Source organism: Tasmannia lanceolata, unplaced genomic scaffold (assembly GCF_043159265.1).
Source record: "Tasmannia lanceolata isolate RefF3 unplaced genomic scaffold, GAP_Taslan_0.1 ptg000003l, whole genome shotgun sequence".
NCBI lineage: Eukaryota > Viridiplantae > Streptophyta > Magnoliopsida > Canellales > Winteraceae > Tasmannia > Tasmannia lanceolata.
The window spans coordinates 40,422,879-40,446,892 of NW_027518680.1; the positions used below are offsets into that span (position 1 = coordinate 40,422,879).

A 24,014-nucleotide genomic window follows, 5' to 3' on the forward strand; every position below is an offset into this window, starting at 1 on the left:
ACCCTTAACTTGTTTTCTTTAAGTGCAAGACAGCCATTGATTGAAGCTCCACCGTCCATTGATCGTGGAACCAGATCTCAGCATTATCAGGGGCGTCAGTGGGCCTAGTTCAAAAGATGATCCAAACTGATAATTCGTCTGTCCACAATCATAAATTGGTTGTACCCGTATATCCTTTCCATACTATGATACTAGCCCCTCTGATCTATTGAAGTCTACATATCGTAGGGTTAGGATTATCTTAAGATGATTTTTGGGGTCCAACTTATTTCGCCAAACAGATGAGCGGTTTGAGTCATCCTATGTAGTGGGCCCAATGGACTTTACCACTCCCACACAATATATGGGGTGTCTGTAGGATTGTCAATCGGGCCGAGCTTGGGCGGGCCTGAGGTGCTCAAGCTCAGCCCATGTCTATACAACGGGCTTCGGGCCGAGTTCGGGCCTGACTAAATTAGAAAATTTGCTTGCCCAAACTCCACAACGGGCTTCGGGCCGAGTTCGGGCTTGCCCATCACCTCTTATTTTCTGCACGAGAAAAGACTAAGGCAAGCATTGAAAAGCCATTAAACTTGTTGGCTTTGGCATGTGAGAAAAGCCACACCGATTGATTTTTTGCCTGATTTTGTCTTATTCATTTAATAAATCTGAGGTCGAACTATAGCCTATAGGATATGATGATCCAAACCGTTCATATGGAGTGGGCTGAAGAGGGGCCCAATTTGTATACTTCAACGGTTTGGATCATCATATTAAGTGGGCTGAAGAGGGGCAAAATAAAGAAAGAAAGAAAACCTATTTAATGTCGAACTATAGCGTATAGGATATTAATGTTTAATTAACCTATTTAATTAATATCTACTGATTTTTAAGGGCATTAAAAATCTTGAAAAATTATATAGTAAATATATTATCGGCCCGGCCTATAACGGGCTGGACGACCCTTGATCAAGCTCAGCGCTTGGCTTGTTCTCATTTTAATTATGGGCGGGCTTCGAGCTTGCCCACCCCAATTGACAGTAGGTGTGCGCTGAAAGCGCGTCCCCATTAAGCAAACCCATCCATTCGAAGAGGAGAAAGCAGAGGAAGGCAGGGACAGTTTGGCAGGCAAGGGGCATGTCGACCGTTGTCTCTCTCTGTCCGCCTCCTCCGCTTCGCGCCGCACGCTCTTCTTCTTCATCCGTCTTCTTCTCTCGATCCCGTTCTCACAATTATCCACAAAAGTTTCGCGGCCTCGTCGTTGCATCCGCGGCTTCCTTTGACGGACATAAACGTCAATCCAATGACTCGAAGGTCTCTATTTTCTTTTCTTTTTTTAATTGTTTTACAATTTACTACTTTCAATTTATAGGCACTTGTGCGAGTGAGCTTCACGAACGTGATAGAACTATTTAGAAAAGAAAATAGAGAAGAAGATGATAGAGAAAGAGGGAAACAGTGAATTAAGTCATGGAAACTCAGGCCTCCAATGAGTTAATTCGAGGAAACTCGATCTCCAATGTGCTAACTGCACTAATTGTGATTATTCCTTGCCGAATAGCCATAAGTCATCTACATTATATAGAAATTGAGTAAAGTAAAGTAGGAAACATAAATTTGCAAAATAGGGAAAGGAAATTAAGGAAACCTAGTAGAATATATAAATAACATAAATAAGAAAAACATACTAAAAGGAAAAACTGGTTTTAACAATCCCTCACTCTTAATTTCAACCTTGTCCATGTAAATTAAATGCCACATTTTGATATCCTCTGTGTTAAGTTTGAAAAGAATGGCCAATATCTATGACTTGGTGCCTGAAAGACTAATAATTTTGCAATCTGGAATGGTTGAAATGCACTTGTGACTCTTATGAGAGCAATCTGTTGTTAAAAATTGAGAATGGTCTTTGGATTCATTTTTTGGAAGGACATGTGGTGTGGAGAGGCCCCCTATAGCTTCCTCATTCTGAGTTCTATGTTGAAGAGCTGTCTGCCTAGTTGCAAGATATTGGTAATATTTGAACTTTTCTGGGATCATTCAGTTGAGGCTCTAAGATGTATGGAGGGTTAGTTGGTCATACCAGTGTTTAAAAACACGGATGTGACTCGGAATGCGGCCAAGAAAAATCCTTGTCGAATTGGTGCGGACGCGGCCAAGAACACGGTTGATGCAGTCATAACTTGGGAGAGTCAAAGGAGTTTTTATGACTCTATAGGGCAAAACGCAGAGAGCGGATGTGGTTGAACGCGGAACACGGCCAAGGTAAAAGGGAGTCGATTCGGGCGAGTTTCGAGTATAGTCAACGAGTTTTTAAACACTGGGTCATACCCTTAAAAAGTTTTAACAATCTAGGTGAGCTAGTTGGGATGCTTGTTCTGTGACAGGGGTGCTAAATGTGGCTTTATGAAGAAATCAGTTAGAGCACAGTCTATCAAATCTTTTGGATTGTACTTCATTAATTACTAGGGTTATGGTTTTTCTGGCAATCAACTTGACAAAAGGCAAACTGCATTTAGAAGGAAAACTGAATTGTGGGTCCATTTGTGTTTTCGTTTGTCGATGAGATGATTTATCACTTCTTCATAAACTGAATTGTAGGTATGGTTCTCTTGCTTTGTATTCAATGAATTTATCAATTTAAATTCGGTTAACTGCATGGCTGTTTTTTGGAGTATGCCGAATATGTGGATTGTAAAGGCGGAGCGTAATTGTGGTCTATCATTTTCTTGATGATTTGGAGTCTCTAGAAGAGCAATCTCATCATGATTTCTTTTTATGGTCTGCTTCCCCAGCTTAAAATTTTGAGTTTAAAAGATGTAAGAATATAGTAAAAAACAATAAGGAATTTTTCAATTCGTGGTGCTCCAACTGTTTCTCAACTAAATATAATTGACCTGATTGTCTGCAGATTGGATGTGGTTCTATGGGATATATTCCTCCTTATTCTTCTAACAACTGGGTAGCTGCCATACAATTGATTCAATATAAGATGCCATCTTCAGCTAGGGCAGTTGGCATGCTTTAAATCCAATGAACTGAACTTATAAGATTGCAAAAACAATTGGCCCCAATCTATGTGCGAAGAGACAACCAAAGTGCCAAACGTAAGGGCTCGGCATTAAATATTGTCCATAGACTCCATACAAATTCCCGACTCTGTTATGTTAGTACTGCAATGATTGATTTGAAACCACTTCAAGCATGTTCCTTGGTTTAGATATCATCCATGCCTGAGTCTTTATGATCCAAAAAACCCCAAACTTCATACAAACACTCAGAGCATTTAAACTGGTTTCTCAGTGTTCTAGGGAAAACATGACAAATCTCTCCTTAAATGCGTTCAAATTTTTCAAAAAGTTTTTGTCATTCTTGGTGGATTGAGTGATACTTAAGGTCCTTGACCTCATAAGATGAAATCAACAAACAGGTCATGGAGGCAGTGGTTGGTTTTATCACTTTTTTGTTGATCCAGATCTCTAGTAGAAGCTCCCCATGCCTTCTTTGTGGTGTTGTGATTCAATCTTATCTTACATGAAGAATGTGAAATTAGATCCATGGTTTATGTATACTATTATATAAAGTGAGTCGTCATCGTACCTTTATTTCTGTTTGAAAGGGGCGAGGGGGATTAAAAACTAGAAACCCTTATGTTTTAGGGATGTTTGGCTTTATGGGTGTAACAATACTCCCTCTAAAGCATCTAATTCAAAACAAAAAACACTCTCCCTATGTTGCACACAAACTCTTTTTTATTGCTCTCTCGATTTTTAAATGCACCCCACTCATGTCTACCTATTCTCTATATTAACCTCATCCCTAAAAATCCTCCGCTCTCCTCAAAAGTAGAAATGGTTCTTTCTTTAAACCATTGACAATCACTCTTCAAAATTGTAACTTCTACGCTCACTCATTCCCAATTGCAATGCCAACCCTTCACCTACCACCACCTCCCTCCCTCCCTCCCTCTCTCTCTCTCTCTCTCTCTCTCTCTCAAATTTCTCCCCTTTTCCTGTCTCACAAAAATGTCACGTCCAACTTCACCCATCCACTAGAAAGAATGCTTCTTAGCGATTGAAGAGGAAAAAAAGGGGAAAGAGTCTACCAAGTTCTCGAGGACAATGCGATCTTTTCGTTGGCATAGAAACCGTTAAGTTTTAGGCTTTTTAGGTGCAACAACAGTAGTCCCTCTACATCATCTAATTCAGAACAAAAAACACTCTCCCCACATCTCACACAAACTCCTTTTTTTTTATGGAGATATGCCTCTTTCTCTCTCGATCTTCAAAATACACCACTCATGTCTACCTATTCTCTATATTAACCACATCCCTATAAATCCTTCGCTCTCCATCTTCTTAAAAAGTCAAAAACAGTTCGTTCTTTAAAGCATTTACAATCCTTCTCTCCAAAATAGCAACTTATACGCTCACTCTTTCCCAATTTCAACGCCAACCCTTCACCAACTCTCTCGCTCCCTCTCTCATTCTCTCACTCTCAATTTCTCCCTTATTTCCTATTGTTACCCGTCACATGGTTATCTGTCAAAAATGCTTTTCTCCATAGCACTTTGGTTGAGGAGGTGTATATGGAGCAACCTCCAGGGTATGTTGCTCAGGGGGAGTTGACCACCTCTGTCTGCCGTCTTCACAAGTCCCTATGTGGCCTCAAACAATCCCCTCGTGCTTGGTTTGGCAAGTTCAGTGATTCTCTCATAGGATATGGTATGAAGCAATGTGAGATGGACCACTCTGTCTTTAGCCTCAAATTTGATGCTGGATGTCATTCTCATAGTCTATGTAGATGACATTATCATTACAGGGAGTGACTCTTGTGGCATTCAACTATTGAAGAGTTTTCTTCAGAAGCAGTTCTCTACGAAGGATCTTGGTCGCCGTCGATACTTCTTAGGGATTGAGGTATTGTACTCTGGTATAAATGTTTGGATGCCTCAGAATCAATGATCCAGGAGCTGGAACTAGTGAGAAGGGAAGCAGGTGCACTACCTGACTGGGCAACCGCGGCGGATGGAGGGTGGCTGCTAAGGCGGAGACGCTGAAGCTCCTCATAATCAGCTCTGGTGAACTCAAAAGGCTCGTCTGGAAGATCTGAAGTAGAAGACTGGAATGTGCCATCAGTAGGGGACGCAACAGAGAGGTGGGCAGCACGGGAATGACAGAGCTCTGGATGAAGCACGAAGCAAGTATCAACACGGTGACCATCCCGCTGACAGTGAGTGCAATATGGCTTACCACGACCACCTGTACCACGACCACCACCCATGGAGAAGAAGAAGAAGAAGAAGAAGAAGAAGAAGAAGGAGAAGAATCTCCAATTTGGTCCTTAGGGCACAAAAACCCTAAGGCTTTGATACCATGTTGGAGAAGAACCAAAATGAGAGAATGGAATGAGTTAGGGTCTCTCCCCTTCACTCAAGTATATATAAGATGGGAAAGAGGAAAAGACTACTATGCCCTTATGGCATACATACATAGAAACACACATAGATATCCAACACCTATGTCTCTCGCAAACATGTCACACGACTCACACCCAACTTCTCTCATCTGCCAGAAAGAATGCGTCTTAGCGATCGAAGAGGGAAAGAAGGGGAAAAGTTTATCAAATCACTGAGGACAATGTGATCTTTTCGTTGACATAGAAATAGATGGGCATATGTAAAGTATTATTTTGAGGGAAAAACAATAGATCCTTAAAAGTTTGCAATGTCTAAGCAGTTTTGAGAAGAATTATTTCTCTTGGGTTTCTCTGTTTTTTTTTGTTTTTAGCATTATTTTTTGAAAATATTTTACCATAAAGATGTTTTGTTGTCGAAGAAAAATACACAAAAGAATTTCTATATATCTAACGATGGATTGCATATATTTTTCCTCCTTGCATGTGTGGTTGTGCACACATCTCCACATGTGCCTTTTTACTAGTTTACTTTGATACGATGATAATTTGAAAAAGAAAAGAGACTAAATTTGGTGATGTTCAGTGTGGTCATTCTATAGGACTTTCTTATTCTTTGTTAAGTAACGTCCTCATTTAAAGGGACAAGCCATTTTTATACAATGTAAATTGACCATATAATGCAAATGAAGACAAAATTATCTCGATGATAACATGTACTAAGTACCAACTAAAGAACGTATGATCATCTAAAATGAGAATTTCAACACACTGCATGCTCTCTCAGATCAAACCAAACAATAGTTCTCCTAAGGTAAATCAGACCGTTGTTAAGTTACCGGAGATGTGGAACAAATTGATTACCATCATTCCCAATGACAATTCATACTTGGAGTTGGGCCAGAAAGAGCAAACCAGCCAAGTTCTAAATCTGAGTACCATTTTTTGAAATTTGTCTGTTTTTACGTTTACTGCCATCTGATAAGTGTGGTATGACTTCTTTTAAGCTTCATTATCTTCTTTGATATTTGTACCATGTGATAATTTACTTGCATATTAGAGCTTGCTTTTGGAATTTGTCCTGGATGGTTCAAGTTCTAGTACTCATTTAATTCTGTAGTTGAACTCCATTCTTCAATGCTGTCTTTATTACAGCTACATCGCGATTTATGCAACATTTCTTATCTTTCAGAAATCGTTTCTCTCAAATATGATACAAGAGATTGAGCCTTTGGATGTAAGTGTTATACAAAAGGATGTCCCTGCAGATACAGTGGATGCCATGAAAAGAACTATCTCAGGCATGCTGGGTTTACTCCCATCTGACCAATTTCATGTGTTAATTGAGGCTTTCTGGGAGCCACTCTCCAAATTGTTGGTTTCTTCCATGATGACAGGGTATGTTTTTATTTTTTTTATCAGCAGCTGTTATCCACATGTACAATTTATGTCACTACTTTAGTTGCTTAATGTTGACAACAGATTGGATTTAGATCTTACCAAGTGACTTTAAACTGTAGTTTTTTGTTCAGCTCCATGTAGCATCTATTTTATCTTTACAATCAGAATAACAAAACTTTAGGGCTTTTGAATGTTAAAAAGAAGACTTGCAAATTGGACCAAACAATTACTGATTTTCATTAACTTTTAGTTGATGACATGCTCAATTTGTTGCTTATGTATGATGTTGGAAACAGGATTTCTTCCTGTCGCCGTCATTGACTGAAGATCCCACTGCAAAATGCAGCACAACAAACAAAATAAAAACAAAACAAATATTAATGGAAAAAATAAAAAAATACGCACCTTTCTTTCGTCCTTGCTTTTCTTCTTTCATCCTCTTCTTCTTCTTTCCTTTTTTTTCTGCATACGTAACTAGACGGCGTTGGTCATTGGTCAGAACGAGAAAATTGATGGAGAGGAGTGATGGGAGCATCAGGAATTTAAGAGCCCAGAGGATGGGAGCATGGAAAAAGGTGATAATAGAGAAAGGGGGAAAGTAAACGAGAATCATGTTTTAAGGGGCAAATTTTAGGATTTTTTGGAAATTACTTAAATACCCTTAAAAATTGTTTATTTATGATATCAATGTGATGGTATAACATATAATTAATAAATTTCTTTAAAAATAAGTGGGAATCACGGTTTTTTTTAATTTAAAAAAGGTGATTCTGTTTACAAATTCCACGGTTCCCATTATTGAAAAAATGTGCTTCCCATACTTATAATACATGATTCCCATAAACATTATAATGTGCTTCCCATTTCATTGTTGCTCTCTTCTAAACTTCAAATTTCATAGATTGTCTTGAGTGATTGAGACATTCAAGTCATTTTTAATTAATCGTTTTTTAATGGTATTTTTAATTAATCAATTAAGTTATTAAGTGACCACAAGTTCTCAAATTGAAACTTAAGAGAGTCATTATATTTGTGGGACTTGTAATGGGTTAGTTTCCATGATAAGTTAGAAGTTTTAATGGGTTTAAAGAGTCCTAGTTTAATTATGGTAAGATAGGAGTTTTACTTCAATGGGCAGTTACTTCTGGTAGGGAGAGTCCATGTAAATAGGAGTTTTACTTCAATGAGGAGTTATTTCTAGTAGGGAGAGTCCATGTAATAGGAGTTATACTTCAATGTGGAGTTAGTAGTTCTATGATAGGATTTCTAATTAGACCAGGAGTTGCTTTGCAACAATGGTTTTGTCTTTTTTTTTTTAAAATTTTCTTATGACTTGCATAGCCCATAAATATGAAAGACCTATTGACCATGAAAATAGTTGAATATGAACAAAAATTGAAGTTTTCTTATGTTGATGAGGTGTGATGCTTCAAATTAGGGAAGTGTTCTATCCCTAAACTCCTCTTTCACTTCTTTTCTCGTTTCTTCTCTCTTCTTCTTGTCCCTCTTTCTCTTTTCCCTAACTAAACAATCCAAGTACCACATATAGGGGCTAAATATTCCTCTGACAGGTCTCATGGTTCTATCACCATTGAATGATGTATTTGTGCACTTGTCTCTCTGCGTAATTTAGTCAAGATGCATTCTCAATTGCTCGTCCATGGAGTCATACGTCCCTACCATGGATCGAAATATTGGCATATACGTATCAGCCGATACCTATCCATATGAGGCCCGATACGATCTGGAGCCCCCTTATTGGGGCTGGCAAAAACTCGCAAGTTTAGTGGCTGATATGGCAGATTTAGATGGAGCTATGCTGCATGGATTTTACCCCGTCTCCCCTCCCCCCTCAAATATCGACCCCGTTTCCCTATTCTTCTTCGACTCTCTTAATAAAAGCACTAAATTCTGGACCTTCCACCCTCAATTTTTCATGGATATATATGTTTTAATTTTTTTTAATTTTTAATTTTTTAATAAAAAATTCTGAATCCATGAATCCTACTTTTTGGGGTTTGTGGAATTGACACCTGAAATCCATGTTGGATCGGGACACTCGAATCTGAATCCATGCAACACCGAGATGGAATAACGGTCAATACAACCGGTACGAGGTCCCGTTACAAGATACGTATCGTATCACGTTCACATGAACACCCTTAACATAGTTGTTTTATTTTTTTGTGATTTTCAAAGGGGTTATACGTTGCCATTCAAAAAGAGGTAACTATACTTGATTTAACATTTTGTGACCCAAATCAACATAACTTGTCAACCAAGAAAAACAAAATTTGATACTCGAACCAATGGTTTGAATTTGGATTCACATATTTTTGAGAGTTGTTCGTTCATGATTGAACTATCTTTTTTGTCTTCTCTTTTTATGAATTATTTCAATATATTAAAACATGCATGATTCATTAGATATGCATGTTTGCGATAAAATTTGAGGAGATTTGGGTGTTGTTAATATTTTGATTATTTTCCTTGTTTATTTTCCTTTTTTTCTTATATTATTTCATCTTTTGATATAGCTTGTGTCTAATGATTGTTCTATACATTTATTATGCAAGATGTGTCAAGTCATGCATGCTTTTGTTTTTTTCTTCATTTTATTTACTTTATTTTTTATTTTATTTAAAATATGCTAATTTTTAATTTTAATAGAGCTAGATCTACATGTTATAAGTATGATCCTTGTAAGTGTGTGCCCATTTAAAACTCTTTTTACTTTACTTTTTTTTTTTTTTTGCATTTTTCATGATTTTTAACCTTTTAATAATTAACTTGCTTATATTTTTGATATATTAGAAAACTTGACTTAATCTTTTTGTGGAATCTTTTTCTTTTTAATTTTTTTAATTTTTTTTGCATTTTTGACTGTTTTGTCATTGTGGGACCTTTTAGTACTTACATTTTTTTTGACCTTTTAGTACTTACGCTGTTAGTGTTACACTTGTTTTTCTTGTTTATTTAATCATTTATTACTTATAGTAGTTGTTTGTACACTTGGTTCAATTAGTAACAAAAATGAAACTTGACAGATAGGCGGCCGATGTGCTCGTGATCGTAATACAAATCTAATAAATCGTGTTAAAACTGTTAAGTCATAGTTTTTAGTTGAAGTAAATGTGTAAAAATTTGCTAAAAATAAGTGTAAAAACAAAAACATGGTCGTAATCATTCATATCACTCTATTTATGGAACATGCCAATTCATAAAAATTGCTCAAAATAAATGTAAACACAGAAACATGGTCGAAACAATTCATATCACTCTGTTTATGGAACATGTCAATCCATAACACTGATTCAAAGGCATGTGCCAATACAACAGATACGTATCGTTTCGGCTTCCGGCGGATAAACTGGATGCTACCTCTATTTTGTACACTGGATGCTACCTATATTTTGTACCTTGGTCCCAATATATGATACACCGATATTTTATGTATTTATAGTGTTATTATTGAGTAGTATGTTATGAAAAACTGAGTTAGTCGTGCATTAAATGCTCACTTTGGTCATTTAATGAGATGTGACTTTCTTAACATTGGTTTCTCCACTTCACGTGGTTCCAAGTCAGGGTTTTAAATTTAGGCTGAAATACCGAAATTTCGGAATCTGGCCGGGAATGAAATTTAAAACCGAAACCGAAATTATAAGATTTTGGAAATTTCATTTTCGGCTAGGCCGAAACCTAAACCGAAATTTCAGTCCTTGGTTCCAACTGAAAGAACTATTGGAACTTTTAACCGAAAGAGACAATGAAATTGTTTTAAGCAAATGAAGATGAAATTTCATGAAGTTGTAAGTTACTCTATTCTGTTTGATACTCTGTTTTTCATAGTTCTGAGATTTTGTTCTCAGTTAATTTCAGATATGAAACAAAAACTACAGTAAGAATTTTGGAGCTGTGTATTCCTTTCACTGTAATTTGATTATGATTTCTTATTCAGAAAGGGAGAAGTACATTTTTACGTTTTTTGCACAGTGTTCTTTGGTCTAATTAATCTGGATTATGAAGTACCTTTTTTATTCGCTACTATTTTGGGTTCTTACAATCTTCTATTTAACTCAAAAATTGAAGCCTTCTTGTTCTGCCTGAATCTCATGTTAATATTTCATAGCAATGTTTTCAAATATGTTAGGAATTTGACATTGAAAACTACACAATCAACAACTACAACAAGAAGGTATTATCTCTAATCAGAGTTTCGTTTAACTTTGTCACATTTTCCACTGCTGGTTTTAATAGGAATATTTATTTTATATCTGAGCCTTATGCAAGAGGCAGTCCCGGATGGCATCTCAGGTTGCAAACTGTAGTTGGTGTATATTAGAACCTGGCGAAAATTTCGACCCCAGCCTAACTGCCCCACAGTACAAAACCTTATCCTTAGTGTATACTTATTGCCATGGTAGTTGGTATGGATATTAGAACCTGGACAGTATTTGATCTGGAATGTTTCAGAACATTTTCTGGGAAATGGAAGTCAACTTCTCCTTGTTTATTCTGTTGTATATATCAATGTCTAGTCCAAAATTTAACAAGCAGGATCTCTACTGTCATTGCAGGTATACACTACGGAATGCTGAATATAGGCTTTGCCTCGAAAGGAACCTTGATATACATGATGGGCATTTTGATAAGAAAAAGACAGAATGCCCAACAAATGATGGTAATGAGAAGAGAAGCATATTTAAATTCTCTGAAAGAAATGAGTTGTTTCCTGAAAGAACTGAAGAAGATCCACCCCGTGAGAATATGGACGTTCACGGTCTTGGGGAAATGACACCTGAGGCTTTGGAATATATCATTCACTTACAGTCCTGTTTATCATCCGCAAAAAATGTATGTGCCACCTCTCAAAGTTCATAAGGGCTTCTTGGAAATGTGGTATATAGTATTATAGGATTGATCATATTTTGTCAGTTTATGAAGTTATGATATTTTCTATGGAAATGCCTGCACTTTAAGGGGCCGTTTGGATACATGGATTTTAGAATCTTGGATTTCCTTAAAATAGTAAATGGGAGATGAGAGAAGGAGACCAACCGTCGTTTTCTGATTTCTCGCCCTCCTTTCTGTCATCAAGAGAAGAGGGAGACCGTACGTTTCGCTTCTCTTTAGAATCTTGGATTTTAAGTAAGAAATCCAGGTTTTAGAAATCTCTCCCACATTCTGAGATTTCTAAAACTTGGAAACATGGGATGATCTCCTACTCTCTTGCTGCCGGAAAGAAGGAAGAGAAAGCAGAAAACGAGGGCTAGTCTCTTTCTCTCGTCTCCCATCTACTATGTTGAGGAAATCCAAGATTCTAAAATCCGCGTATCCAAATGTCTTGTCTCCCATCCAGGATTTGAGGAAATCCAAGATTCTTGTTGCAAGAGATTAGAGAAGGAGAATAGTGAGTTAGGGTAGAACTCCCCCTTACTAAAGTATTTATATAAGTAGAGCAAAGTGTACAATGTCAATAATAACCCTATGTATTATACTTATTCTAACACTCCCCCCCCAAGCTGGAATGCATAAATTATACATTTCTAGCTTGTTACAGATATCGCTCAACTTTGCTTTACTCAATGACTTTGTGAACATATCAGCCAATTGGTCTGCAGAACTAGAGAATACAGTACATATCTCTCCATGCTGAATCCGCTGATGAATGAAGTGACAATTGACTTCAATGTGCTTGATGCGCTCATGGAAGACTGGATTTGTCGCAATATAGATGGCAACCTTGTTGTCACAATATAACTGTGAAGGCGAAGAAGATACGATACCAATCTCAGATAAAAGTGATCTCAACCAAATAATCTCTGTACTCGTGTGTACCATCGCTCTGTATTTTGCCTCAACACTTGACTTTGAAATGACATCTTGCTTCTTGTTTTTCCATGATACCAGGTTACATCCTACGAAGGTACAATACCCGATGGTTGATCTCCTGTCTACATGAGATCCAGGAGCCCTTCAATTCGCATATGACCATGTCTCTTAAATAATAGGCCCTTTCCTGGTGCACCCTTCAGGTATTTAAGGATCTGAACCATTGCACTCCAGTGTGAGGTACGTGGGGAGCTCATGTACTGACTGACTACCCCTACAACATAAGATATGTCAGGGCGAGTAACTGTGAGGTAGATGAGCTTACCTAGCAATCTTCTATACCTGCCAGGGTCCTCCAACAGGTCCCCTTCTTCAGGAACTAGTTATACACTGGGATCCATATGCACAGATACAGGTTTTACTCCAAGATTCCCTGTCTCCTCCAATAAGTCCAAAACATACTTCCTTTGTGTTAGAGACAAGCCACGAGAGGAATATGCCACCTATATCCCAAGAAAGTATGTGAGGTGTCCCAAATCCTTTGTAGCGAACTCTTTTTGTAAGAAGGTCTTCAGCTTCTGTATTCCCTCTAAATTACTACCTGTGATGATGATGTCGTCAACATACACAATCCATAGAATGCAACCAGCTGAGGACTGGTGACTGAATATTGAATGATCTACAACGCACTGTCTCAGACCAAACCGCATGATGGCCTCATTGAATCTCCCAAACCATGCTCGAGGAGACTGTTTCAAACCATACATAGATTTTATTAGGCGACAGACAGAGGAGGACATCTCCCCCTGAGCAACATACCCTGGAGATTGCTCCATATAAACCTCTTCATGGAGGTCGCCATGTAAGAATGCATTCTTCACGTTTAACTGATCATGGTCTCAGCCATGATTAACTGCAAGGGATAAAAGAACATGAACATAAGGTATCTTTGCAACCGCAGAGAATTTCTCATTATAATCGACCCCAAATGTATGAGTATACCCTTTAGCCACTAAGCGCTCTCAGTCTCTCAACAGTACCATTTGGCAAATATTTGATAGAGAATGCCCATCGACAACCAATAGGTGTAGCACCAGAGGGTAGAGGAACCAGGTCCCATGTCCAGTTCGTATGTAAAGCACCCATCTCAAGATTCATGGCAGCAGGCCATCTTGGGTGAGCAAGAGCCTCAGCCACTGACTGCGGTAACACAACAGAAGACAACGAGGATACAAAACTTTTGAAAGTAGGAGTTAGATGATCATATGAGACAAAATTAGAATTAGGATGCGCAGTAGAGTGAGAACGAGTACGAGAGGCAATAGGGGAGTCAGAATTAACTACAGGAGACGGTATTGAGGATTCCTGTGTGGAAGGAACTGGGATCTCTGCCTGCGAAGACGATGTGTCAAGTCGGGTAGATGGGGGGCCATCTTTGCCCTGGCGCTTCTGATATTGCTTTTTAGTAGCCGGTGGAGCCGAAGAAGAATCTACTGGAATAACAGGAGGCACAGATGGTGGTGGAACCGGGTCTGGACCAGAGTCAAGAAGTAAAGGAAGAGAGATGAAGCCTCGGGCTCCATAAGAGTGGGGCAGGGGCATACAAATGACTGGAAAAGGGGTCAGACTCAAAGAATGTAACATCTTCTGACACGAACCACCAACGAAGATAGGGACTATAATAGCGATAGCCTTTCTGAGTACGAGAGTAACCCAGAAAGACACAGGGTTCCGACCGAGGATCGAGTCTGTCCTTACTAGGCCTTAAATGATGAACAAAACAGACACACCCAAGGACACGAGGAGTGAGTGGGAATGGGTCCTATTAAGGGTATAAAACTTGAAAGGGGGATTCACCACGTAGAACAGATGAGGGAAGGCGATTCACAAGAAAGTAAGACGTCAAAATAACGTCACTCCAAAAGGATTTAGGAACCCGCATCTGAAAGAGCAAGGTGTCGGCCACCTCTAGTAAATAACGCTATTTCCTTTCTGCCACACCATTTTGCTGAGAGGTGTAGGCACAAGAGGATTGGTGCAGAATCCCATGAGACAAAGGTAATCCTGAAAACCATGAGCGCCAGAGAATAACTCCCGAGCATTATCAGTACGGAGACATTTAATGTTGCAACTAAAGTGATTCTTTATTTCAGCATGAAAAGATTGAAAAGCAAAAAAGACCTGAGAACGGTCCTTAAGCAAGTATACCCAGGTCATACGTAAATAATCATCAATAAAAACAATACAATTCTTGAATCCATTATTAGATGCGACCATAGAGGGTCCTCATACATCGGAATGAACTAAATGAAAATAACTAGCAACTCGACTAAAGACTCGGGAAGGAAAGGACACCCGGTGGTGCTTCCCGAGTTCACAAGACTTGCACTGGAATGATGAAATAGATCTAGGAACTAATGATTTCTGCAGGAGCCGTTGAAGTGATGGGTGGCCAAGACGACAATGCCACTGGAAGGCATCCACAAAACTATGCAAAACGGCAGCAGAAGGTCGACTGTCAAGGCGATAGAGGCCATCCATCTCACGACCCGATCCAATCGTTTTCCCAGTCGAAAGATCCTGAAACAAACAGTAAGAAGGGTAAAATGAGATGGAGCACTGAAGATTTTTTGTGAGTTGACTAAATAAACTGAAAGGTGCTTAGGAACACACAATACATAAGACAAGGGAATACTAGGAGAGGGATACACGGTACCAATACTAGTGATGGGAGTAGTAGACCCATCAGCTAGGGTAATGGTCTGCTAATCAGATGGAAAAGAGCGAAAATATGAGAGTTGAGATGAGTTATCAGTCATGTGATTTGAGGCTCTCGAGTTAATAATCCAGGACCCGGAGGTAGAGAGTAGGGTCGTGGGTGAACTACCTGGCTGAGCGAAGCCTGTAGTGGGAGGACGAGTACTCAGACGAAGTTGCTGTAACTCCTCATAATCTGCCCTAATGAAACTGAAGGAATCATCAACAGGTGCAGGTGCGGCACTAGACGGAGAAAGAGGCGCTTCTGATGAGCTAGCTGTCGTGAGATGTGTTGAGCGAGATTGACGAAGCTCACGATGAAGAATGTACCAGGTCTCAATCTGATGGCCATCACGCTGACAGTGGGTACAGAAAGGACGACCACGTCCACCACCAGCTCGCCCACCACAATGGCCACGGCCTCGAGCTCAAGGAAATGAACTACCACCACGAACAGGGCGACTACCACCATCGTAGGCAGCGAGAGCAGAACTATTAGCAGGGAGGCGCGATGGAGACTCGCCAAGGCACTACTGAGCACGGAAGTAGACCTCACTTAGTGATGGAATGTTGCCCGAACCAAGAATCTGATGACATAGAGGATTGAACTGATGGCTCAGGTTGTTAAGGTAGTGGACCACACAAATTTGATCTCGCTGTCGCCGAAGAACGGTAATGTCAGAGGTAAGAGGCATGAATATGTCAAGCTGGTGACAAAGAGATACAAATTGGCCATAGTGAGCGTCAAGGGACATATCACCACGATGCAGCCATATCTACTCAGAATACGTAGCACAAATACGCTTGAGGTTCTCAACCCAGGAATACATCAAAGCAGTGTGATCCCAGTCGGTAGAAGGATCATGGTAGACGAAACAGACGGTGTCATGCTCTGCCACAGGAGAGTACGAATCAGTGCGTCCTCCTGCTCCCACCGTGTGTAGGAAGGGTCTTTAGACGAGGGAGGATACTGATGAAGAAAACTGACATTACCCCGTCCAAGGAGATATGTCTCAATCACAACTTTCCATGATAAATAGTTGGTCTCATCAAGCTTGGTAGTAGTCAGCTATGGGTATCCCTCCACAGGTGCCAAGGGAGGAGAAGAGGAGGTAGCCATAGGTGGGTGTGGTTCACAAACCTTAGTGGTCGTGGAAAGAGAGGGATCCACAATGACAAGTGGCTCCATAATGACAACAAATGACGAAGGGAGAAAAACACCTACAACAATCGATCACGCAAACGGCAAGAGAGATGGAGAGACCAACTAGATGAGACGATGGCTCATATCGCGGCTCCGCGGACACGAAACAACAGTAGAGAGGGAGCCATCGAGAAACCGAGACTAAGCCGTGAAGAATAGATCAAAAGGAATGAATACGAATCAGCACATGAGGTTCGTTAGAAACTAGGGTCAGGGTTTCAAAAAATATTGAGGGGTTTCAAAATTAGGGTTAGGGTTTCATGTTAGGATTAGGGTTGCAAAATAGGAAGAGAGGAGGGTGGGGGTGTGCCGCGGGAGCAGGGGGGATAGGAGATGGCCTTGGGGGAGGGGAGGGGGCTAGGTGGTGTCGTGGGACAGACGGGGGTGGGGGCTGGAGGGAGTGGGGATTGCCGTGAGGGCTGAAGGGGCTGGAGGGGGGGGGGGGGTCGCGGGGGCTTGGGAGGTGCCGCGGGGCGCTGGAGGGGGGAGGGATTGCCGCGGGGGGTGGAGGCGGTGGGGGTGGAGGGCTTGGAGGGGGTGGAAAGATGCCGCGGGGGTGGAGGGGGAGCGGGGGTCGCAGGGGCATGGAGGGGGTGGGGAGTTGCCTCGGGGGGGGGGGGGGGGGCTGGAGAGGGGTTGGGATGCTGCGGGTTAGGGTTAGGGTTGGGGTTAGGAGAAGGAGTGGGAGGAACGGGTGGTGAGGGCCGAGATGTCGAAGAGGGGAGGAAAGTGATGGAGAAGATGGAGGCCAATGGCGGTCCCTAGGGATCGCAAACCCTAGGGCTCTGATACCATGTTGCAAGAGATTAGAGAAGGAGAATAGTGAGTTAGGGTAGAACTCCCCCTCACTAAAGTATTTATGTAGAGCAAGGTGTACAATGTCAATAATAACCCTATGTATAATAATTATTCTAACAATTTGATAATCTGCGTATCCAAACGGCCCCTAAAGGTTGATTAACTACTGGATTAACTGCATATTCACTGAATATAGAGATTTTGTTGTAATTTAGGTTCACAAAAACTTCTTCAGATTAAGATAATAATGTTAAAATTGAGATAAATACAATCTACAGTTAAATGAGTGTACGTGAAGTGATTCGTCTCAAGTGCTGTGTCATGCGTTGGAATAAATGCTCGTCTCAAGGGCTGAGTCATCTATTGGAATAAATGCTGACCTGATATTTTCATCTCTTCATTTATGCTATGCTCAATTATGTAGTCCCTTTTTTTCAGCTTCTGTGCTACTCATTGTGTGTAATTAAGATAATATTTTATGTAAGTCAGTATACTGTACATGCTCTACCTGGTTATGTGTTCTCACTTTTCCATAAACACACGAGTATTACTTTGTTGGCCATCAATTTTGGACATTTTATTTATATCATAATTTGGTGGGTCCTATTCTTTGTTTAATTTTTTACACATTTATCTTTTCATGTCATTAAGTTTCATAGTAGTTATTTACAGGTATCTTCGTACGTAGATAATTTGCATCCACCTTGTGCAGACATGTTTCTGCCCTTCCTCTAATTTCTTTTTTCTGTCAAAGTTATTTTGCTTAATTTATAACCGTTTTGGAATTGTGAAAGCTAGATCATTTTCTTTAATGTTTGTGTTTGTTTAAGATGGGAGAATGACTATGATCTTTGGTATGCTGTTCTCTGAAAGCTTGATTCATGGATATGATAATAAAAATTGGATAAATTTGCAACAAGAAGTGATGTCCTATGGATTGAACATATCCAGCTTGTTTACCAAGAGTACTGAAATTCATTATTTTAAATTATCCATATGACAGCCAATTTCTTCCCCAAATACACTAATTTGTAATTGACTATTTATAAACAAGAGTAAGACAAAAGATTTTGACTCTGTCAGCGGTAAACTAACCAAATTCCGAAAGAGATCTCTATAGGAGAGATTCAGCCATGAATTCATGTCCCAAAGAGATCTCATGGGAGAGTAGAGACGTGGGAGGAGTTGAGATGTTTGATAGATTGATATGGTGAGGCCTGGTGGCTATTAGTTCAAATCAGCTCAACCTCTTGTGCAGATAGCAAACTAACCGATATTCTTCTTTCTTATTTTTGTAATGTTCCAATGGGATTTAGATCAAATTAGATCACATGGGTTGTAATTTCTAGAATTTTTGTTTTGTTTTTAACTTTTTATTGGATATTTTTGGTAATGCAACTATTTTGCGTGGGGTGGGTGTAAGATCAAATAATTTAAAGACCTCCAATGGTGTTGGATGTTATAGGGGGTTGCCTTGCTTTTGGGAGTAGTTTAGGTATATCACCTAGAGCTAGTAATCCGAGGGAAGGAGGATTGCTTGCATCAACGGAGATAAAAAAGGAGGAGGAAAGAATGGGGATGATCAAGTGATTGTTACCATTCTTCAACTTCTTTAAGTGATTTTCATCTGTCAGATTAGCTCCTACATATCTACATCAGTAAATGGTTTGAACACAATGGATTGGCGTTTCATGTTTTACTCTCAGAAATTGGTCCCGGGGCTGGGGTTCTTAATATGATATCGAATTGATCAACACCGTTGGATTGAATCTCAACAACAAGCAGACTGCAATCTTCACTGCAATAAATTTCTTCAAGAAAATTGTCGAGCATACCAAACTTTGTTAGAGAAATGCCAAAGAACAAGCTTCTTGCTATGTCGTTTGTGTAGATGTTAAATTCATAAATGCTTCGACTGAAGCTGATTTTCATATCTTCCTCTCCATAAATTTCCTTTATTTTATGAATGACTTCTATTAAAGAGGAAGGACACAAATTGTACTGGATTAACTCCTTTAGCCAAGGATTCAGCTATTATATTACCTTATTTAAAAAATGGACACCAGACGTCCAAACCAATAGTTATCCTGAATATCCAACGACCTAATCTGGAATAGAAGCCCTCCCAATCATGTTACTGGAATCTCCTTCCACAAGTGGCTGACCATTAAGATACTTGTGAAAGATTCTCAATTCCTGTAAGAGAGCTCGAACCGTCACCGCATTTATGTCTCTAATACCTAATGCCGAAGTTTCCGAATGCTTAACCGCTCCATCAAATGGTTCTCCCCAACTAGCAGTTCCTGTATCTTTTCTACCATAAACTTCTAAGACTTCTTGCCAGTTACAATGTAGATCTTGTTCGTTCACCCCTCTAAAATACTAGTTGCACTGTTCAATTCTTAAAGCTTTCCTTTCTTTATTGCTTGACTTAAAGAGAACTCATATCTTACACTTCTTTTACAACTCAGAGATCTGTCTTAAATCTGATTATCCCAATTCTTGGGATTGCTCCCTTTAAGTAGGCATGGATCCCTGAAACTTGGGATCCACCCTCCAATGAAATTCTGACACTTGCCGGGTTATTGATCACTTAATCGGCCTAATTTCCTTCTTTAGATGATTCTAAAATAAGAATCCTCTGAAAGATTCTGGCCACTGCTTCCATCAGCCGCCTCAACAAACCATCAACCTATTTTAGTACAGTGCAAACTTCAGCTCCTCATCCATGTCAAAACTTAACCACAACAAAACAGTACTCTTAGTTTCAATTTTCATCTTTATTTTTGTTCTGTTATAGGTACTCAACATCTTTGTTGTTGCTTCTGCTGTTTCAATGCTTTTATAACCCTACTCCCTTCACTCGTGACTTGTTGTTGTTCAATGCTTTTATAACCCTACCCCCTTCCCTCATGGCTCGCTCCTCGATTACATGCCCTAAGGCCCTTTCAGGAGATCGCAGTAACTGGTGCCTTGCCTCCGGGGTTACGCTCTCAGTGTTCGAACCTTGTTTCCATTATTGTTGACACCCTCATTCAACAGCACTACTGCTGGTGTTCATTCTATGCCGTTTGTATGACACCATCGTTTTTCATTGATTTATCGAATGGTTAATTTTTCTACTATCTAACCTCCTCGTTAGCCAATGCGCAATAAATAGTCAAGATTTAGATTCATGCACCATATGAAAATTCTACCTTCCCTCTTCTTCTATATCCCCATAGAACGGCATTGGTGTAATTCTCCATAGGATCAACAACTCAACAAAGCCTTTGTACCAAACTAGTTGAGGTCGGCTAAATGAATCTTTAGAAAAATTGCATGAAGAAGGTGAAAGGAATCTACCCGGCTGTAATCCTGGCTCTAGTTGGGTTCCGTGGATCATTTTCTTCCATTCTATCCTATCCAAAGTCATGTTCTCTGTTATGTTCCTAGCTATCAAGTCTTTCCTCACTGTTTCTACCCAAGTTGTATTCGGTTTGCCCATACCTCTTTTTACTCCATCAACTTGGCATGAGTCGCCTCTTCTCACTGGAGCATCCAAAGTACTACGTTGGATATGTCCAAACCATCTTAAGCGGTGCTCTCTCATCTTCTCCTCAATTGGTGCCACCCCCACCTTTTTACGAATGTCTTCATTTTTAATTCTATGTAACCTTGTGTGGCCGCACATCCATCTAAGCATTTGCATCTCCGCTACACTCATCTTATGCACATTCTGAGCCGTACAACATGGCTAGCCTCACAGCTGTCTTATAAAACTTTCCCTTCAACTTGGTAGGGATTTTACAGTCGCTAAGAACTTCTGAGGCAAGCTTCCACTTCAACCAACCGGCTCTTGTTCAATGGTTAACATCCTCTTCAATCTCTCCTCCCTTACGTAGAATTGAACCAAGATGCGAAAGATATCCCTCTTAGGTACCTCCTGTCCAATCATATTTACTACATCCTCATCCCGCCTCCTTACATTACTAAAGTTGCACTCCATATACTCTGTCTTAGTCCTACTCAGTCTAAAACCTTTGGATTCCATAGGATGCGACAAATATATTCAAAGGTGCTCGTGACCCATCTCTAAATAAATTTTCCTTACTACTTTGAAAGACCCAACCAAACCTGATCAAACAAAGAAAATGTTTCAAATATAATAAACTATAATAAAATAAATGTTCAGCAGTTTCATCCGCTTCTATGCACATATAGGTCAAGGTTTAAAATTTCGATTTCGGTACCGGTTTCGGACTTCCGAAAAACTGAAATTTCGGTCGAAATTTGGTACTCGTTCGAAATTCCGGACTGAAATTCCGAAATTTTGGCCGAAATTTTTTAACGCTTTTTAAAATAAAAAATAAAAAATGCATTTTCTCGAAATTTCGGCCAAAATTTGGTAAATGGCGAAATTAGAAATTTCGCCAAATATTGGTTTCGGTCCCCACCGAAATTTCAGATTTCGGTCGAAATTTAAAACCATGATATAGGTATTAACATGTGTTACTCCATTCCAGTGGTTACAAATAAGACTCTTATCTTCCATTGCATTATAGCAGAAAGCCTCAACTCAGAGCAGTGGGAGCACCTCACACCTTATAACAAAGGAGAATGCTATCCCATGAAGAAATAACATCTTTGAAGAAAAATTACCTGAAAAACAACCTCGACTTTCCTATCTACTATATCTATAGGAATGTAGGCATCCTTTAATTTACTCAACAGCTATAGCAGACTGCCACTATCCTTGTATTTAAGATGTCTCTTAAACTCTGGAAACCAGTCTACCTTTGTGAGAGTCTGGATTGCGACTCCTAACCACCTTAGATCTAGCAAATTTCAGTGAAGTGTTTGTTCTCAATAGTGATGCACTTGAAGGGAAATGAAGTGAATCAAATCATTTCTGAGCAAATTGGATCTGGAATATATTTTTTTTAAAGCTTGAAATAGGAAAAATCTTGATTTTAGCAACTACAGAGATAACATAGATCTGAATCTCAGCTACCGAGTTCTAAAACAGATCTGAAAATTTTAGCAGCTATAGATCTAGCAACCAGAATCGGAAACAGATATGAAATTCTCAGAAACTATAAATCGGAATTTCAACAACAGAGATTTGAAACAAATCTGCAAATTTCAGCAACTATAGATCACATATCTGAAATTAAGGTGGCTGGAATCTGTTCACAGGGCTAGAATTCAGCACAAATAGATCTAAAGCAGGTCTGATCTTTAATCAGTAGGATATATAAAAAACAACATGATAGATCTGAATTTCTGATCACATATGAACAGCAGGTTAGATCTGAATTTCAGATCAAATAGAATAAGTTAACAGAAATTGGAATTTCCAGGTTTCTCAAATATATCTGGACAGCAACCTTACTGCTTCAGATCGAAACTGACAGTGATAAAAACTTGCTGGAGAATTGTTGTTCTTTAATGAAAAAACTGCAGATTTGTTGTGAGGATTGTTAGACTGTAGATTTAGCGGGATCTAGTTGTTAGCAGTTCTAAAGATTGACAGACATCACACCTGAACTTTAAGTTCACCTCAAAGGGATGTCATCACACTATGGAGAGACATCTCATCTTAAGAGCAACCTCCAATTCTCATTTATTCCAAAATATCCTGTTTACAATGTGGTCTCCCCTAGTTATAGAGGAGAGCTAATCTGAAGGGAAATTACAAGTTTACTCTTACTTAAATGTTTCTCCTACATATTTGAGAGGAAAATACAATTTTACTCCTGACTTTAGTGTCTCTAGAAGATTGCATGTATGCTCTATACTCGCTGTTACAGAAATGCCCCTCAAACAACTGAGACAATTTACAAGTATTCTACTAAAGAAAAGCTAGCTATGAAAGATTGTTCTAACACAACTCATAGGTTGGTCCTTTTGTGAATCGTAGATCCATATGAGATAAACAAAAATTCGGCCGAAATAAACAAAATTCGAGATAAACGAAATTTCGGCCGAAATAAACTACTATTTCAGGTTTTACCGATTTCGATTTCGGTATCAACCGAAACCCGAAATTTCGGATTTCGGTTGAAATTTAAAACCTTGGTCATAACATGTTAGAAGCCCATGTTAAATTTGGTAGGGTTAGTTTTGTCCATTAGTGCATCAGTATGCATTCTCTTTTTCGTTATGAAGGGTAATTTGGTTTGGTTGGTTGAATGTTCTGAAGTAGTTCAGATATAAATATGTAGTACATTTATTGATTCCAATTAATGGGATTGATTCTGGTGGTTTTTTCTTTCTTCATTGCTATCTATTTTACGATTTGTCTTGTGTGATCATTGTACGAGGATGTCAATAGTAGCATGTTTGAATGAAGTACATAAGGTGAAAGGCTTGAATTTTGAATACTCAACTCAACTCAACAAAGCCTTTGTCCCAAACTAGTTGGGGTCGGCTAATGGATCCTTTAGAAAATTTTCATGAAGAAAGGTGAAAGGATCTACCTGGCTCAAATTGACTAAGTCTGAATTTTGAATGCTATAAAAAAAATCTAATCGTGGCTTGAGCTCAGGTTCTAAAATGCTTGGAGAAATGTCTTCATTGCATATGCTAGCTTGTCAGGTTTTATATATTGTGGACGACCTTCGAGTTGGGTCTTCTATTGATT

At 39.3% G+C, this 24,014-nt stretch overlaps 1 protein-coding gene across 2 annotated transcripts in view; it reads left to right on the forward strand.

The window, feature by feature from the left end:
• The first annotated feature begins 966 nt into the window (after positions 1 to 966).
• Positions 967 to 24,014, forward strand: part of LOC143854572 (MAR-binding filament-like protein) — an 82,145-nt gene continuing 59,097 nt past the window's right edge. The window contains exons 1-3 of one of the 2 annotated variants that reach the window (XM_077364606.1): positions 967 to 1,293; positions 6,587 to 6,792; positions 11,376 to 11,652. In XM_077364606.1, the coding sequence (XP_077220721.1) occupies positions 1,117 to 1,293; positions 6,587 to 6,792; positions 11,376 to 11,652 (660 nt within the window). In that variant the 5' untranslated portion in view covers positions 967 to 1,116. The remainder of the gene's footprint in view (positions 1,294 to 6,586; positions 6,793 to 11,375; positions 11,653 to 24,014) is intronic. The other variant, XM_077364613.1, reaches the window with a different exon arrangement.